This window comes from Amphibalanus amphitrite, unplaced genomic scaffold, assembly GCF_019059575.1.
Source record: "Amphibalanus amphitrite isolate SeventyFive unplaced genomic scaffold, NRLGWU_Aamphi_draft 000817F_arrow, whole genome shotgun sequence".
In the NCBI taxonomy this organism is placed as follows: Eukaryota; Metazoa; Arthropoda; class Thecostraca; order Balanomorpha; family Balanidae; genus Amphibalanus; species Amphibalanus amphitrite.
The window spans coordinates 250850-270881 of record NW_024882311.1 but is presented as its reverse complement, the minus strand read 5'-3'; the positions used below and the strand labels follow the sequence as shown (position 1 = coordinate 270881).

At 50.9% G+C, this 20032-nt stretch overlaps 1 protein-coding gene across 1 annotated transcript; it reads left to right on the top strand.

The window, feature by feature from the left end:
* Positions 1-9453: 9453 nt before the first annotated feature.
* LOC122366577 lies at positions 9454-14334 on the top strand. Its single transcript, XM_043338974.1, has one exon. It carries the CDS (start codon positions 9712-9714, stop codon positions 14209-14211), a length of 4500 nt encoding a protein of 1499 aa, XP_043194909.1. The 5' UTR covers positions 9454-9711; the 3' UTR covers positions 14212-14334.
* Positions 14335-20032: the final 5698 nt, after the last annotated feature.

Genomic DNA, 20032 nt, shown 5'->3' with positions numbered 1-20032 from the left:
CAAATCAGTGCAGCCGGTGAGCAGATGAATCCAGCTTGTCGCACTGGTGGTCACGTGTCGCACGTGCTATTGCACGTGCCGTGGCACGGGGTCAATTTTGGTGCTTAAATATACTAGCATTGTGAAATGCAAGGAGTGGGGGAAATAGCCGTCAGGCCGTCAGTTTTTATGATAGGGTCGATCTGAAAACGGGTTTAGGCACAGAATGAAGGACGCTAAAAAACTGCTATCTCGGATTTTTTGTAAAATGAAAAATTTAAAATTCTGGGGAAATTATATATTCGAAAGGTGAAATTTCCCTAAATTTTCCCGTTTTTCGAGTTTAGCCGTCCACTGTTCAGAGACGGTGACACCGGCCGGGGTCATCTTTTACATGCTGATGGCCACGTCGATGGGTCATCACGTGGCGTGAACGGTGAAGCTATCAGAGGTCCGGCACGTGCCACGTGGCCACGTGTTTGAGTCGCGTACCTCCCAGATTATCGTGTGTTTGCCGATTTGTGGCCTAATAGCACGAAAACAGCACAAGCCAGGAACACTGAAATGGTGCAATCAGTGAGGGGACAAGTCCTGCTTACACTACCGGCGGTCACGTGGCACACGTGCAAATTTGGGCACCTCCGTTGCGGAGATATTTTATAGTGAAATATTCAAATGAACATAACTTTGCCAGTTTAAGTCCGATTGGACTAGAATTTGGTGGGTTGATGAATTGTTAAGCGACATGAACGAATGCGGCACGTTTGTTGCAGTGCGCCACGTTTGTCTCAAAGCGCCATTTTTGCCGCAAATCACAGAATGTGCGTAACTTTATCGAACATGGGACGATTAGGATGCGCTTTGATTGAGGGATGGCTGCTTAAACGGCAGATATGAATACACCACACTTGCCGCAAGGCGCCATATTTGTCTTAATGCGCGTCAGTTTTTACGTTTAACGGACGGCATGCGTTTTTTGCGGCAGTGTTTGCGTTTTTTCGGTGTTTGCGTTTGGCGGCGGGCGGACGTTTTTTGCGGCGGTTGGCGGCGGGCGGGCGTGCGATGCGGGCGTTTTTTTGCGGCGGTATTTGCGTTTTTTGCGGTGTTTGCGTTTGGCTGCGGGCGGCCGTTTCTTGCAGCGGTTTGCGGTGGGCGGCGGCCGGCCGTTTTTTTGCGGCGATTTGCGGTTGGCCGTTTTTTACGGCGTTTTGCGGTTCCCGGCGGTAATTAAAGTCCCAACCTTCGGATCCGCAGTGCTGTTCGACAAGCGCTGCCCGGGCCTAGAGTGCAGTGCATGTCAGTTCGTAGCACACCCGTTCCGGTCTGCACGAGCAAGGCTCATCCTCTCGTTTGGCGGCGGGCTTTTTTTGCGGCGTTACAGAGGTGCTTGCTCAAACAACCTGCGGTCCCGCGATGCGGAGCCCAGCATCGCAGATGCTGGTACCCGCATGGAACGGCTTCACACCAGTGTCTCTGAGGGCCCATAACGGCGCCTGTGAGGGCCTCACACCGGCGCCTCTGAGAGCCCAACACCACCAATCTGAGGGACTAACACCAATGTTTCTTAAGGCCCTACATCGGCGGCGGCTCTGAGGGCCCCACACTGGCGCCTCTGAAGGTCTTACACAAGCGCATCTGACGGCTACCTACCTGCAACTCTGTGGGCCCCACACTGGTGACTCTGGATCCGCCAGTGCGTGAAATAATGCATTAAAGATTAAAGAACCATGCAAAGTTAGCCCTTTTACTAGTTTTACTGGCAAGGGCGATAATGTTCCCCTGAATGTCCTTATTGATCAGTACGAGAATTTCTCTAGAGTTCTCGTAGATAATTTCTCTAGTTTCTGAAGAATTTTCGGTACCCATGCTCTTTTCATACTGGATGCAAATATATGCAAGGCACACATCCTCAACGCAAGACACCTTTTTCGGGACGAGAAATAGAATATCTTTGCCTAGGGTGATCGTTGGGCTGTAAAAGCTCCTGATTTATGCTCGTCTCAGCCCAAGCTACGGAACTGCTATTCCAGTTCAAAACCCATGTTAAAAAGTGAACTATTTCCTTTAAGCCGGGTTCACACCGGTTTTCCGGTCCGGAAAAATTCCGTCTGCCGGGCCGGCACCAAAATGTTGAAATTGTCGCTAGATGTCAAAAAAGTCGCTAGAACCGGAAAACCGGAAAGTCGAGCCGGAAATGTCATAATCATCAACCATCAAGTACGATAAGTAGGTACCAAGCAATCTCGCGAATTATTTTGAAATCGAACATACTTGTGTGACGGCTTTACAAGTCCCTGATGCAGTTCCACCCAACCGAAAATCATCCATACTTCACTGGTAGGTATATTAGCAAGATTAATACAATTTAACATTTACAGCATGCGGGCTTGGTATCGACAAAAAGACACTAATAAATTTCAATCGCGCTGGCTGTTGTTGGTTTAAAAACACTTGCGAACAAAGAGGAATTGAGGGCTGGGCAGGGCGCATTAGAGACGGCGAGCTTGATATTACGCTTGCTGATGTAGATGGCTGGGTCTCAAAATCGGTCATCTGACTGTCACTGAACTCTACTGCCATAACCCGCGCCCCGCTGGGGATCCTAAATTTCCACGCCTTGCTGGTGGGGGTGTTTAACACCCCCCCCCCCTTTTAACTCGGCTCCTGGGCCACGTAGCGATACGGGGAAGGCGGCGTTCGAAAGAGTGTCAAAATTAATGACGAAATTAATTCGGTCACTTTTTTTGGTCAAATCAAAGGTCAGGTCACCAGAGGTAATGGAAAGCCGAATTTCACCGATTTTCAGGTCGAATGTCGACGATTTACAACAAGCCAACGCATAACTTGGCATCAATTTTCTCCCATTGACATATATTGGGGGGGGGTCACAAAATTGACCTGACCTTAGGTCACCGATATCAAAATTCCGAGATAGTTATTTATTTAAATTGTGTACATATTGTTGCCCTTATCAATCGCTGAGAGTTTCAAAGAGGTCGGTCGCTCGATGTAGCATATGGAAGACGTTGAAACTTTGTATGAGGTGAGGTCACTTGAAGTGACCTGGTGACCTGACCTTAAGTGACCTTGCTCTACAATTTTTACATGTGCAGAAAAGATGCATGATAAGGTGTGCCAAAAACAGCCGCCGTTTTTTAGATGATCGCGAAAAACCACAGGGAGGGTTCAAATATCCCCCCTAACCCCACCCACCCCCAGCAGGGCGCGGGATAATATCCTTGGCATTCAGTACCATCGTATTTCCTGAATCTTCTACTTGCGATTGAATGGCAAAACTGCCTCCACCCTCCCGAGCTGCTATGTGCTTGTGTAGGAGGGCATCGAGGGCAGAGAAGTGTTGTCAGCGCGTCTTGTAGAATGTAGATTTCAGAATCTGCTCGGCTGGCTCCACTTCGTAGACGACGGAAGTTAGCAATACGTACATTGTGCTACCTGTCCTGCGGCCGGCTCCAGCGCTTGATAATCTCTTCTGCAGATACTGGCTCCGCTCCTTCTACAACCAGCGCGTCCGCAATGTTGTTCCACAAATTCGCCCTTTTCACCGCTTCCTTATAATATTTATCTTTTTACTATAAAGTCATGGATATTTTCCAACCAATGAAATTAATTTATAATTTGAAAAGGCCATGAGTCATGTGAAATACAAAAACAGAAATGTAGCTATCACTCCGTTTGAGATGCAAATGTTTTGAAATAAAAATGAAACGCCGTCAAATTTACGCTTGAATTTTATATTCTCGTGAAAAATCGCGAGACTATTAGGGCACCGTTGGTTAAATTGGTCCTGTAGCGCTGAAACATAACATTATTTCCCTCGTGCCTTAATTTCATATCACAAACGGTGGCTATCCGGCAAGGCAAAAGTTGAGATGATTTCAACTTTTTGCCGGACCGGAAAATCTGGCTCTCCGGCCTGCCGGACCGGTCAAAAGAAGTTGCCAGATTTGCCGGTTCACACCAGTTTTCAATTTTCCGGCACGGAATTGGCCATTTTTCCGGCCCGGCAGACGGAATTTTGCCGGTCCGGAATCCGGTGTGAACCCGGCATTAGTCGTTGTGGAGTTGACCGTCCAGTGTCCACCGCAGTGTGTCTAGCCATGGTGGACGCTCCACCGCCATGGGCTGGGCCAGCTCACAAGAATCCACTGCATGGAGGCTGCCGGGTCCTCTTTCTTCCATGAATAATCGTAGGCTGATGAAATGAGCAGCATATGCCCCAGGTGGAAATGGGTCCTGTGTCATCCGTTTTTCATTCATGTGTATGACATAGGGGGAAGACCAATCGCAAATACTGACTCAAGTTTCAGTAGGTAAGGAAGTTCAATAAGGCAGCGTGCAACATACCGATCGATGTTATGTATTATGCTGGAAATAAATATACAAAAAACTCAATTTTTACTGGCCCACTTGCCTACCGCCGGCGGCGGCATATACTGCACTGAAGAGCTCAGTGTCGTCTTCCGCATTGGTGAACGTAATGGCTCGAAACAAATGGTTTCCTCGATATTTCTGATCGGCCAGATACCTGTTCCTCAGCTGAAAAGTGAAATGGCTGTACTGATAACTACGAATGTGATGTTCAGTAATCTATTTTGTTAGTGTGTGCATAAAGGGACTAGAAAATGTCCCGTAGGCACCGTAACCGGACAACGCCCTGTCTCTCCCAATTTGATGACGAAGCTGAATACCTACCGCATCGCACGCAAGCAGCGGCGTATCAGTCAATCCAATGTTGAGTATCCATGACAGGTCAGTGTCCCAAAATTGAGTTTTGTCTTGGGTGTCAGAGGGGAAAATTACCCATCAAAAAGAGGGGAGAGAGTGGAAACTGCTGATTCGATTAGATCCAAAAGGAGTGATGACAAAAAGCATGCATTTTATTCTAGGGTGTAGAATGTTTGATGCTAAACCGGGCATCCACACAACTGCTCTTTCTATAGGTAAAAAATCTAGGTTTTCTTGGTTGGGAGTGGAAAATTGTTCTTAAAAATTGGTGGTGAGAGTGGAAAATGAATTTCACTTGGATGTCGTTTCCCACCCAAATCGACAAATTTTGGGACATTGTGACAGGTTGGATGATGATGTAAATAATAAACTAATTATTACAAATGCATTCAAATATATTCAAAAAGACACACAAAGTTTTCGGTTCATGGAACCTTAATCACTGTGAAAAAAATTTGCACAGTGATCAAAGTTCTATGAACCGAAAGCTTTGTGTGTCTTTTTGAATATATTTGAATGCATTTGTAATAATTTGTTTATTATTTACAACATCATCCAGTCAATCCAATGGATGCCGTGGTAACATGTATGAAGTCATTTACAAGCCCTGTATCCACTTACCTAGCCACAGGATCCTCGCATTAATGATAATCGATCAACAGTGCTTTATTCGATACGCCCACCGCACTCGTCAACGCCAGTTCCTCAGTCGCCAGTCCAGTCCACAGTCACTCAAAGTCACAGCCTTTCATCCAGTCAACCCTGAGACCAGGCATTTCCACTGCAACCAGCCAACACCTCAACACACACCTCCTCACAAGTTTCCTTCCCAGCCCCGCGGCCGGTCGCTCACAACTGCCTCAACAGTCAGCAAGTACTGGCAGACTGCCAAGTCGGGCGAGCATCTATTGCCACCCCGGGGCCATAGTGGATAGCCGAACAGGTGGTCCGTGGCAGATGCTGCTGGCTGGATGGTCAGCAGATTAGGCGTGGAGACCGTTAGAGGAGACTGGGAGGAGAATGAGAGACGGGAAAGGAGATGGGTTGAGATGGTGGGAGTTATACAGTCTCCAGTGGGAATTTCATCTAAAAATACTATTTATAAATATCACATCCAAATTGTGTGCATTTTATTTGTCGGTTGTGACATTCATGCGTAGGTTATTGCGAGATTTCCCGCAACGAGGAAGGTGTATTCCTATATGAATTTCTTTGAAAGGCTAACCAGTAATCTGTCGTACTAAGGACAAGTCTACCGATATATCACGGAAAATTTCAATTAAAGGGTTAGCCATCTTTTCCACAACAAGCTCTAGCTGGGTAAGCTCTTGAGCTCATTGCCAGCAATGAGCAGATAAAAGATAGGCTGATCTGAATCGGTAGAAATTGACCTTCCATGTGACCTCTCGTGACCTGGCCACGAGAGAAATGACGGAAGTGCCAGTACTTGCGTTGGCAATGTTGAATCATTAACCCTTGCGCTTCCTCCAGCGCGCAACAATGCTCCAAAACATAAAAATAATTAAACATGAGAAATTGTAAAATGTCTACGAGCAGCGAAGAGTCAGGCAGCCCCAGGGCCCGAGCTGCTTACCGACAGCAGCGAGCTCTATCGGCGATCTCCGCAAGCTTACAGCCATGCAGCTTGGTAGGTGGCGCTCCTGGATGCGCGAGTTGATATCCAGCCTTGGGATTGTCCTGTCCATTATTAACCGTTCATTTTTCTCTTTACTTGCCTTTCAAATTCATGCATTTAAGACTGAGCCTAATAGAACCTTTAGATCTGGCGCACGTTTATCACATGCATGTGTGGCCCATATGTCGTTAGCATGATAAGCTGCTAAGCACAGCACAAATGCAGTATGATCACTCGCAACACGCTGTAGGTACAAACGGGCGTACATGATCGCTCTGCATTTTGCAGTACCTACCCGGCCAATTGTAGAGCTGTATGCTGCACCGGTTGTGGAACGGGAAGGACAAATGACGATTTTCCTTCCTCCAGCTGACAATGAAGTTGCTGCGTTGGCGTTGTCTCATTCCTGAAATTCCTTCTACCTCAATATCATGTCTTTGCTATGGATAACGAAGCAGTACAGGGTGAGCCATAAAGATTTACCCATCGAAAATTTCACTTTGTTTCAAGGCGCGCTGACATAGCTATGTCATCTTTTACATTCATATAACAACTTAATCTCCTAACTAATAAATGTAGTCTGTTTTCTGTATGCTCGCATTCTTCTTATGTTACGCGCCCGAGACGCGAGAGCACTATGGCACGCGGCCGCCGCACCGTCGTTTCAATTATTTTCCTCGATCACCCACGCTATAACAATGCTGCGCCGTATGTCATTTGCGGTGTTTCAGGGACTAGGTAGAGCAGGGTTTTCAGGATATTTCAGTTTGCGAAGCCCGTGGGGCTGAAGTCGGGGATAAATTGTGCCCAGCATTCTTTAGACCAAGGAGTGTTCAGCAGCCAACACCCAGTGGTGATTCCCGAATTTCAGGAGCGGCGGATGTGCGTTAAGACGACCTCGCATTTCAGGAGCGTAGCAAAGATAGTGGACGAGCATATACAAAATGAGGTACACTGTCAGGATTGGAGACAAATTTGCGACATATATGCAAAAGATGGCATACCTACGCCAACCCGTTTGGAAATAAAGTGAAATTTTCGATGGGTAAATCTTTATGGCTCACCCTGTATATGCTGTGTGAAGCGGTGTGACGAGAATATGGACATACATACTCGGCATTCGGCTGGTTTCAAGGACAAATAACTAGTAGACTGATCGTACATTTCTCTTATAAGTTATACTAATTTATGCATGCACTGGATGAATCGCAATGCCCCAGTATTGCATACACTAAAATAATATCCCCCGCAAAAAAATATTATTCGCGACGAACAAGCTTGACAGCCAAATTGGCGTTAAGCAAAAAACCTGAAGTGTTTGTATTCGCGGAAATTACTAATAGTCATAGTAAATTTGTCTAATCAAAATATAAATTTTAACATTGGCGCAAGATCGTTTTCCCGGAAAAGTTATTCCCCGACCTGCGAGACATTCGCTCGGTCATATATAATTCCTGGCAACGAGTGTCGACACGGTTGGCTGCCCCGAAGAGCAGAAACAGATGGGCTTCGGTTGTCCCATGATGGGTCTCGTAACTCTCCGGAGTAACAGCACATAGCATCTCGGTCACTCCGCTGGGAATCAATTTCATTAGGCGATGTCACTGGAAACGAAAAGGTCGTAATCAACATGCCAACGACAACGGTTAGGACAACGATTACGGCACCTGTTACATTACCTGTTACACGGCATAACATAAGCGTCCAAAACTATCCAGCGACGCGTAACTTGAACTACAAACTCTACTACACCTCCATAATTCCGGCGCTCATTGACTTTGCAAAAGGTCACTGTGACACATGGTAACGTTTACATGCAAATAGCCCAGGGCCGGAAGGGCCCGTTTCACAAGCATGATAGGCTGACTTTCGAGCGGGTGGCCTTCTCTGGTGGAGGTCTGTCATCTGGCCTTGGACTATCCATGACCAAAAATGCAAAATCACTGAGGGGTGGGGGGTGGGTTGCTGTGGGCGACTCGGTAGGTAAGGTATGCTTAGTACCGAGTGGCACTGCACGAGCGGTGTATTGACACAGACAGAGGTGTTTGAACAGGATGCAGCAGCTCAAACACAGGGAGAGAGAGAGAGAGAGAGAGAGAGAGAGAGAGAGAGAGAGAGAGAGAGAGAGAGAGAGGGAGGGAGGGAGGGGAGAGAGAGAGACAGAGAGAGAGACAGAGACAGAGACAGAGACAGAGACAGAGACAGAGAGAGAGAGAGAGAGAGAGAGAGAGAGAGAGAGAGAGAGAGAGAGAGAGAGAGAGAGAGAGAGAGAGAGAGAGAGAGAGAGAGAGAGAGAGAGAGAAATTGGATTTTGGTTCAATGCTTTCGTGATAAAAGCACGCTCCAACAATCTAGTCTACAAAAAAAAACTAGACTGTGCGATCGTGACGCTCATCCGTAACGCACAGCCTGCAGTAGCGTGTCACATACACAGTTCTTACAATCGGTACAGGTGTTCCCTGAAAGCCCCGGAAGTGCTGGGTGTGACTGTATACATGACGGTGGTTGTAACGCTGTGATAGAACACACCTGCGCCGTCTTTTTTCCTCCGGATTTGCACTGCAGACCGCTCACAATACTTATACTAGGGGTGCCGGAATTGACTTGAGTGAAAGATTGAGGGAAAGATTGCGCTGAGACTGAGAGGCTATTGGTGAAGGTGAAACCAGCAATGCGCATCAGCCGCACGGCTTTAAAATGTAAAGGAAGGCGTAGTATATAAGCGCTAAGCGGTAGCTCTACGCAGTGAAACACTACGCCGAAATCCACTGAAAGTGAGAACAACGGTCAGCTGGGTAACTTTTAAATGAGTTGCTGGTAAGACCATTTGTTATATAATCTAGGTACACTGAAAACAGTTTAACCCAGGGCCGGCGAGTAAACCGGTGTTTCGCGGGTACCCCTATCCGCAACCATTTTTAACCACCCTCCCAGGAGTACAGTAAGGTCCCATTGCAGTGTAGCCGTATCTGCCTCAGCGGTGTTCTGGTCTGGGCCTCGCCTGCCGGGCCGCCCCGTACCGGTTCGTACCGGCTCGATGTGACCGGGTGCCGGGTCACTCCACCCTGGTGCGATGTGGGCTTCTGTCATTGGTCGGTGGCTGGGTGGCGTGATCAGGCCACACCACCCGAGTCATGTGTCAGTGTGTGATTGGTCGGCCGATATGTAGTGAGGCGATGTGTGTGCTGGATCGGAGAGAGAGGGCAGTCTGGTTTTGGTCAGTGATAGCGCAATACACCTCCACAGCTCAGCCGGCTTGTGAACACTACATGGCGCAGCCGACATCTACGGACCTGCTGCAAGTAAGCTGAGGTGTCGCCACCGGTGCCTATCCAGCTGGCCGGCGACGCATGCCGTACAGCTTACGCTCCAAGTGCAAGATGGACGGCTCTGACGACCAGGACAGCAGTTCGGCACCACCGTGGCTGGCTCAGCTCCAGCAGCAGCTACAACAGCAGCTTCAACAACAGCACGAACAACATCAGCAAGACATCGAGCTTCTCCGCAAGGAACTACAAGAACACCGTCTGACGGCAACAACGGCACCTGACAAGAAGCCAATAGCTGCAGCGGCAGATCCTGCGGCTCTCGCTGAACCGACAACGGACGGCGCTGTGGAATCGGCGAATCCTGTTACTTCACCACAGGCGGCTGGAGAGCTGGCAACGACACGACCGTCTACTGCAACCAGTGCTGTAGCATCTCTAGCTCCTGCTTCAGCTTCTGCGCCGCTTCATACAGACAGCGGGGCCAGGCGGCCACCGGTATCTCCTCCAGTGAAGCTGTCGTCGTCTGCCACTCTCCGTGAGTTTCGCCTCTGGAGGTCATCCTGGAATGACTACTACCGCTTGGGGAGCATCTTTACTCTTAGTCAAGAGGACCAGCTCGCCTACCTGCGAGCGTGCTTCACTGAAGACATGCGCGCCGCCAGTCTGCACGCCGTCGGGATCTGCCCGCACTCGGACAATGTGAGCTCATCGCTGGACAAGATCGAGCAGTATCTGCGGCTTCAGCACAACGTCGCCATCGACCGGGTAAAGTTTGAAGAACGACACCAAGAAGAGGGAGAGTCATTCGACTCGTTCCTGATCGCGATCAAGGAGCTGGCAGCCGACGCCGAGCTGTGCTCCTCCTGCATGGACGACCGCATCACAACGCGCATCATGTCCGGGATACGCGACAAGGATACACGTCGAAAGCTGCTGTCACTCCGGCCATTCCCGTCGCTGCTGTGCGCAATCGACATCTGTCGATCGGAGGAGGCCTCTCAAGCCAACAACCAGCTTCTGCAGGACATCACTCAAGGCCATCAGAGCGTCTTCCGGGTGTCATCACGCCAGAATCAGCGGAGCCCATCACGAGAACGACCATGTGAGGGCTGCGGCGGCACTGGCCATCCCAGGAGGTCATGTCCTGCTGCAAATCTCACCTGCTACTCCTGCGGCACCAAGGGCCATCTGGCGGCGGTATGCCGCAAACGGCAGCAGGCTCACCAGCCACCAGAGGCACAGCGATCTCGGAGCAGAAACCGGCACTCGAACCAAGTCTCCATTCCACAAGTCGTGGTCGGCAGTCTGCACAAGAGTCAGCAGGCACCGAAGATTGCTGTTCAGCTTCGGCGTGTTGACGGCACCCTCCTTGGTAATGTCGATGCCACGCCTGACTCAGGCGCAGAGATCTCTGTGATGAGTGCTGAGCTGGCGCGCCAGCTCGGTGTGCGGCAGGAAGATCTGTCGCCACCGCCGAGTATCCAGATCTCCGCTGCCAATCTGCAACCCATGCGCTGCACTGGCACCTTCGAGGTCTTCATCAGCCTTCAAGACAGACTGATCCGAGACACTGTGTACGTCTTCACGGAATCTCGCGGCATGCTGTTGGCCTGGTACACCGCCAAGTCTCTGGCCATCCTACCAGACCACTACCCCCAGCCTGGAAGTCAGCGACCTGCTATTGGCAGCATCGTCACGACCGATTCAGATGGAGAAGGGAGGACGTCGCCAACGGATCCGAAGTCTGCTGTTCGGCAGCATGGCAAGCTGCGACAACAGCTTGTCAAGGAATACCGTGATGTCTTCTTCACGGCGGACGGCAAGAACTCTCTCCAACCGATGTCCGGTGAATCAATGGTCATCCACGTCACTGAGGACGTCACGCCGTTTGCGGTCCGCACGGCTCGGCAGGTTCCCTTCGCCTGGAGGGACGAGGTCAAAACGCAGCTGGACCAGATGGTTCTGCAAGGCATCATCGCACCACTCGGCGCAGAACCTACAGATTGGTGTCATCCTCTCGTGCTGGTTGCCAAGGACACTGGTGTACGCATCTGCATAGACCTCACCAAGCTGAACAAGTTTGTCAAGCGGCCACTGCATCCCCTCATCACGCCTCGTGAAGCCATCTCACAGGTACCCACGGACGCGAGGTTCTTCTCAACACTGGACGCGAAGTCTGGATACTGGCAGCTGCCTCTGCATCCTGAGAGCCAACATCTGACGACCTTCATAACTCCCTGGGGCCGCTACAAGTTTCTCAGAGCTCCGATGGGCCTGATCTCGACTGGTGATGAGTATTGCCGACGGGGTGATATCGCTCTTCAGGGACTCGACAACTTCGTCAAAGTCGTCGACGACATCCTGGTGTATAGCAAAACCCTGGAAGAGCACGAGCGTCATCTCCGAGCTCTTCTCGACCGCTGTCGGGAGAACAGCATCACCCTCAATGAGAAGAAGTTCTTCTGCGCCGTGGAAGAGGTGTCTTTCTGCGGCTTCACGCTGTCACGTGCTGGGAAGCAAGTCCAGCCAGGCAAGGTCTCTGCCATCACCGAGTTCCCGCCGCCTACCAACATCACGGAGCTGCGATCCTTCATGGGCCTCGTCCAGCAGCTCGGCGACTTCTCCAAAGAGATCTCCTCGACAGCCGAGCCTCTGCGTGGTCTACTGAAGCCAAGCAACAGTTTCATCTGGACTCCAGACCATCAGGCTGCATTCGACGCGATGAAAGCGGCTCTGGCAGCGCCACCTGTGCTGGCGCACTTCGACCCATCTCTGCCTACGATGCTGCAGACAGATGCAGCAAGACGGAAAGGTCTCGGATACGCCCTGCTTCAGCGCCACGGTAACCACTGGCGTCTGGTGCAATGCGGATCTCGTTTCCTTTCGGACACGGAAACCCGATACGCCATGGTGGAGCTGGAGCTGCTGGCGATCGTCTGGGCGCTGAAGAAGTGTCGCATCTTCTTACGCGGCCTCCCACACTTCGAAGTCCTCGTGGATCATCGGCCACTCCTGCCGATACTGAACGATTTCACTCTCGACACCATTGAGAACTCCCGCCTACAGAGACTGAAGGAGAAGACGTCGCTCTTCAACTTCACCGCCAAGTGGATCCGTGGGAAGGAGCACGTCATCCCAGACGCTCTCTCTCGTGCTCCTGTCGATGAGCCCACCGCTGACGACGATCAACTGGTCCAGGAGGTGGAATGTCATGTCCGCCGGGTGTCAGTCAGCACCATTCAAGAGATCACTGTTCTGCAAGGTGAAACTCACCTGCCTGACCCGCGTCTGGAGAAGCTCACTGAAGTCGCCGGTTCTGACAGCGAGTACCAACTCCTTCTGCGCGCTGTCAAGGATGGCTTCCCTGTCTCCAAGGAGCAGCTTCCTCAGCCTCTCCGTCCTTTCTGGAGCGTCCGTCATGAGTTATCCACTCACAGTGGCCTTATCCTCAAGGGATGTCGCATCGTCATCCCTGCGGCTTCACGGAAGGCCACCCTGGAGGCTCTTCACGCTTCCCACCAAGGCGTCGATAGAACCAAACGCAGAGCTCGTCAAACCGTTTGGTGGCCAGGCATCAACAGCGACATCACCAACACGGTTGGAGCGTGCGACGCCTGCCAGGAGCGCCGACCGAGTCTACCACCGGAACCGATAGTGCTGGAACCACCACCATCAAGAATCTTCGAGGATCTGTCGTCCGACATCTTCACACTCTCTGGAAGAGACTTCCTGGTCTGTGTGGACAGACTCTCCAACTGGCCAGTGATCTTCCAGTTCCCACGAGGAGACACAACCAGTCGGCAGGTCATCCAAGCTCTGCGAGAGGTGTTCGTCACACTCGGCGTACCAGTACGGCTTCGCACAGACGGTGGCCCTCAATTCAAGAGCAGGGAAATCGCCGCCTTCCTCAAGCGGTGGGGCGTGGTCCACGTCTTCTCCACGCCATACTACGCCCAGTCTAACGGGCATGCTGAAGCTGCGGTGAAGACCATCAAGCACCTCATCGCCAAAACGACGACCAACGGCTCCGTCGACGATGAGCGGCTGCATCAGGGACTGTTGGAGCTGCGGAACACCCCTGGCGCCAGTGGCCGCTCTCCAGCACAGATCGTCTTTGGCCATCCAATCCGCTCCTGGGTTCCAGCTCATCGCAGTGCGTTCGCCCCGGAGTGGCAACTGCGCGCCGACGACTGTGATGCCAGGGCTGCGCGGGATCGTCTTCAACGCGAGCAGCACTACAACTCCTCGGCTCGCAGCCTTCTACCCCTCAAGATCGGAGCCGACGTCCGACTTCAGGATCCCATCAGCAAGCGATGGGATAAAGTTGGTGTCATCATCGGCGTGGGCTACAAGCGAGACTACCACGTCAAGCTCCCCAGCGGAAGAGTACTATGGAGGAACAGGCGTTTCCTCCGCTCTGCAGACAGGCCGTCTGCAACTGACAAGTCGTCAACCGAATCTACGGACCCTGACCCATCTGACGTTCCTGAACGTAGGGTCCGGTTCCAGCTGCCCCCTGCAAAGCTGAGGCGCAGCTCACGTCAACAACATCGTCCGGACAGGCTCGGCTACAGCGACTAGAACTTCTTGCAAGAAGTTCTTCAGGGGGAGGGAGATGTTCTGGTCTGGGCCTCGCCTGCCGGGCCGCCCCGTACCGGTTCGTACCGGCTCGATGTGACCGGGTGCCGGGTCACTCCACCCTGGTGCGATGTGGGCTTCTGTCATTGGTCGGTGGCTGGGTGGCGTGATCAGGCCACACCACCCGAGTCATGTGTCAGTGTGTGATTGGTCGGCCGATATGTAGTGAGGCGATGTGTGTGCTGGATCGGAGAGAGAGGGCAGTCTGGTTTTGGTCAGTGATAGCGCAATACACCTCCACAGCTCAGCCGGCTTGTGAACACTACAAGCGGTTATATCCGCTCAGAGCAGGTATGACTAAAAGGGGTTACCCTCCACGCCTACCCTTCGCCGACCAAGTCACGAGGGCCAAAAAAAACTCCCACGCTTGACCATATTTGAGGGAGATTATCTATATTATGACAATCTCACACCTAGAAAACATCGGTGAGAAAGTTTCACGTCGGTGGGAACGGTCAAATCGAATTCCCATAGAAAATTCGACATGACCCAGTCACCGGTAGCCGTACATACCGCCCGAGATCAAAAAGATGTCTCGCGACTGCTTTCGTGACCTAAGAATCAAAATGGCTTCACTTGGTAGTTTCGGAAGAAATGGCGTTGCCAATCGTCCCGTGATGAATATTGCAGAGGTTTTAAAGATGCACCCTAACAATTGTACTTTCGCCCCCACTTGAAACCACCAAACAATGTGCCAATATATCATGTGCAAAAAAAAGTTAAAAAATTGCTGTAATTCAAAACTGTATGAGACAACGCCATCTAGTTGTGCCAGTAGATCTAACTCCTTCAGGGCAGGTTATGTAAAGGTTCGCCATCCACGGATACGCGTTTACGATATCTCGAGTAGTTCCAACTCTTTCAGTGAGGGCTATGCCAATGACTCGACACCCGCGGGGACAATATCCGGTGCTGAGTAGCTACCTTACTGCAGACTGTGGGTACGGTGCATATTTACGAGTAATAAGGCAGGCAAGTCTGCTTACCCTCTAGCTAGAATCTGGACGTGGCGAGTTAATACACATATACCACCCGCAGAGCAACGCTTAATTCGCCAGCTTCGGGTAAAATTGTTTTCAGTGTACTGGACACTGGTAGAGGCATCTGTTGTGTCCGCCACCTATACCTGCTGACTGTTGTTGTCTTCCTTATAGTCACTTACTGATCAGGGCGTAATTTTTTATGATCAGGGTCAACTAATTCTACCATTTATGTGTCAGCATCTGGCAGTAGCATTAATGCTGTTTATCGGGACTTTTAGGCGTATCTACATTCTACAGCAGTGGTCATTTTGCGCCCAAGGCGCGCTTAGCACTAAGACGGAAGTAAATAATGTTTCAGTCGATAGGCACTGATGTCAGCTGATACAGTCATGCGATGGAGGAACGGGAGGGGACGAGGGGGCGGAATCTCGAGGAGGGAGGGAGAGAGTGGGGGAGGAGTGTAAACAAGCAGCTGAACGAGCGTCACCGAACCCTAGAGATCAAAGTCCCAGCCCCGTGCCCCGTGACAGTCAGCGACAGCCGACTCTCGGCAATGGAGCTCAGATGTCAACACTCAACCTAGTTAGCTCAACTGCTCACTGCTCATCATGTGGTAGTTAACTACAAATTTAGCTCAGCATAGCTCAACATTAGGGCACGGGAGGTGGGCGGACTGCAGCGTTTATTAGCGAGGTGTCGACTGTAGTAATGGCACTGCATAGCAAATAGCGGGAGGAAATTCCGACGCTTGTTGGGCTTTCTAGAAGGGGGAGAGAGGATGGGGGAAGGAAGGGAGGGAAGGAGGGAGGGAGGGAGAGAGGGAGGGAGACAGAGAGAGAGAGAGAGAGAGAGAGAGAGAGAGAGAGAGAGAGAGAGAGAGAGAGAGAGAGAGAGAGAGAGAGAGAGAGAGAGACAGACAGACAGACGACAGACGACAGACGACAGACGACAGACAGACAGACAGACAGACAGACAGACAGACAGACAGACAGACAGACAGACAGACAGACAGACAGACAGACAGACAGACAGACAGAGAACGAGAGGGAGTACGAGAGAGTAAATGAGAGAAATAAATGGAGAGAGTAAGAGAAAAAGAAAAGAGGAAGAGAGAAGCGTGAGAAAAGAGAAACAGAACAAAATCGGATTGGTGTTCGTGAGATTAAAGAACTGTCATCACAGTCACCACACACAGAACAATGTACATATACATAAAGTAACGATGCGTCTTTTGGAGTGCACACTTTATAGCCAAAATGTATAACGCATGAAAATGGTACCCCATTATATGCATACATACAATCTTAGACGTGTCGAGCCATCCGTGAATTTAAATTCCCCTTTCGAGTTATCAGAGACTGATGTTCCTCCCTAACAAATGAGCCAATTCCAATATGAAACTTGGAGTCGCTGCAACTGAGGAATAACCAATAGAACATAACCGCTACCTCCCATTTTCTCTCCACCCATACGCCAAGAAGTTTATCTGGTAGCCGATTTGTCTTCTGATAAGAAATGCATCTAAGGTTTCAATGTTCTTCGCATCATAACTCATACGGGACATATACTTCCAGTACCCAGTGAATTCTGTTCATATGATAAATCGTACCCTTCCTGAAGGAAGTGTGCTACCGTAAATGCGTAGTTATATCATATGGTTCAGGTGCAGAAGCCAATAACAAATGACAAATACAGATGAAGCTCTAGAAGGAGGTAAACCTTATTGTCTTTTCGCTGCATTTCGTCCCGTCTATTTCCTCGTACGCTTCTGACATCAATTCGCGGACGCCTCTCGCCCACACCGTGCGGCCCCCATCCCGTATCGCGCCCACCGATATCATATCGAGGCGGCGCAGGTAGCACCGATGGCGTCAGCCCCAGATAGCCCCTGCTATCGGCTCTGATAGCACCTGTTATCGGGTGTACCTGACACCCAGACCCGGAGGTTCAGTCGCCACGCGGTAGTAGTCATCATAGTCAGTCATAGCGGTAGTAGTGGTAGTCATAGTCAGCACATCGCCAGCCGGGCACCGACGAGCCGCGCTCGTTCGTGCCGCCCGCGTCGTCGCCCGTCGCTGCCGCCGCCGCTGCCGCTGTCCGCACGACTCCAGCCCAGGTCTGTTTACGTCTCAGTACAGCCAGTCGGCCGGCCGGCGTCAGGCGGAAAGGAGGCCTCGTCGCTCGGATCCGTTCGCCTTGATCCGTACGCGGCGGTCCGTACGCGGCGGTCCGTACGCGGCGGTCCGTACGCGGCGTGGTTAGTGGGGCGGCAGTGAGCGAGCAGCTGCAGGGCTTGCACACCGCTGTGTTGGGTGGTGGTGTGCAAAATATTGCCGACCGAACGGCCAGGTGTAACGATCCGTGACGGGTGCTGTGACGGTCTGCCACGCTGTGATTTCGCCCCGCCCTCCGGATGTGGGTGCGGGGGTGACGGGGCGTTGGCGTTCAGATGAACCGCGCCCTGGCGCTCGAGCGCACGGCAGAGAGCTCGAGCCCCTGAATACGTGCCGTTAAGGTGTGTGTCGATTGTATAGCGTGTGAGGTGTATGTGCGTGCGACGCTCAGCCATGAAGCTCCCAGTGCGTCTACTCGTGGTCGCTGCTGGCAGCTCTCTTATCGTCGCCTCTCTGGCGATCGTGGATCTCCTCTCACCACCAGAGATGGTCTTGGAGACCCGTCCACCCGCCAAGAGACTACTCATAAGGGCCAATATGTCCCAATCTGAACATCACGCGAGTGTGCTTCTTGAGGAGACAGCTCGTGAAGCTGCCGAACGGCCCCCACTGAAGGCTCCACGCAGTTCTCCAGTGCCGGACCCAGAGCTTCAGTTAGATGAAGTGAAGGCTTATTTGAGGACTCTGAAGGTGCCGAGCCGACCACGACGACGAAACAAACATTACCGGACTACACTCGGGCAGAGGCTCAAATGGAACAGAGGGTAAGTGTGCTGAAAAAACGAGTCAGTAATTGCAGGAACGGGCATCGACTGGCAGTCTGAGGCTATGGCTTGGATCGTTGTCGTTCCGAGCCTCATGTCATAATTAACGCTCATGCTTCTTCCAAAAGTCAGGTCTTTCCCCTAGTAAGTTGCCCATTCATCTTCTTTTCTGAACACATACCGGCCTGGCACCAATACTTATGGATGGATGCTGGAAAGCCCTCATATCCGGATAATCACCTGCACGTCTGCAGTGAAAATAAGCCGTTTTACACGGCTAAAATTGAATAGAAATTGATGGAAGCCAAGTTCCATCATTTTTAACATTTGTAAGCGTTGTGTGATTTGTCAGATAACTGAATGACTCCGCAGCATTGGTAAATGAGGGGTGCAATGGAGGGCAAATTCCCAATCGAGCACAGCTGAAACTATCCCAAAACGAGGAGGAACCCTCAGACGCATTCATGACCACTACCACCCTCTCTCATCTTCAAACGCTGTCCTATGCCGCATTTAAATAGGTTATGTATATTTTAGTAAGCCCATGTAACTCCAATCGCATTGAACATGGCAGGCATGGGCTGCTAACATCTGTATCCTAATCAAACATACAAATAACAACGGCCGCGATATGCCGGAACACACAACCACATCACGTGTCTCTGATCGAAACCATAGCTGGCTAGTGATTCACCACCCTCATGTTAGCTACCGTCAACGGATCACAAACTGCGTCACAGTTCATCACGGAAGCAGGGCCTCGGCTAACATGTTAACTGGTGGGCCAAATGGCCCACCAGTGACCCGAAATGGCCCACCAGCCTCAAAGATTTGGCCCACCAGTAATTTTCCGAAAAATCTAAGTTTTCACATTTCAAATTGAAATAGCAGATCTTATCGTACATTTTCAGGCTATAAAGTACCCATCGGTGAAACATATTCTTGTGAAAAACTTCAACCTATTGTTTGCAATATCCTCTTGGGGTAAAAAGTGGAAGAACAGACCAGTTCAGACGGTCGGGGATAAGCCTGCGAGCGATCTCAGACGGCTGGCCGATAGACACGATATAAGCCAGAGTCAAACTAGAGGTAGTGTCGGCGACTTCCAGCCGATTGAAGTCTGCAAGCGATATTAATACTGCCGAATTTTGGCCACGACCCTGTCGCCGAATCACGTCGTGTAGGAAATCGGCGAACAGTTTACCGACAGAGGCGAACAGTTCGCCGACAGAGCCCGATTTGCAGAAAACGGGTGGGTCCCCCCTAATCGTGCGCGGGTCGAAGCTGATCCATGTTTCGGCGAACATCGCGAATGAATGGCGAATCTGTTGCGAATAGTCGGCGATGCCTTGGCAACAAGTCGACGCACGCAGCGACATGTCGGCGGCGACTCGGCGACTGTTTGGCGATCATGTTCGTTTATTATAAATTCGGCTAACGGCCACGAAATTTTCATTTTCATGAAATATTCGTGGCGGTCGTGACGAACCGTAAAAGTCACGCGATGGACACCGACTGGTCTGCGAAATGCCAAGACCGTGGAAGAAAGATCCCGAATCGGTCCGCGATATAGGATGACTTGCATATTCGTGCACATTCGTGTACCAAAATTCGGCAGTGTAACAAGGGCTTTATGCGTCTTCACGACCGGTATGATGCTTGCAGTCACACATCTGACCAGTGACCAGTCGGACGAATTTCGAACCGTTCACAGTCAGCGTTCCAAAAATTTCTCATTTGGGCTGAAGATGACACTCTAGAATAAGAATGGATAATTTTCCACTCTCACATTTTGGGTGGCTAGAATTTTCCACTCAGACACCCAGACAAATCGGAAGTTTGG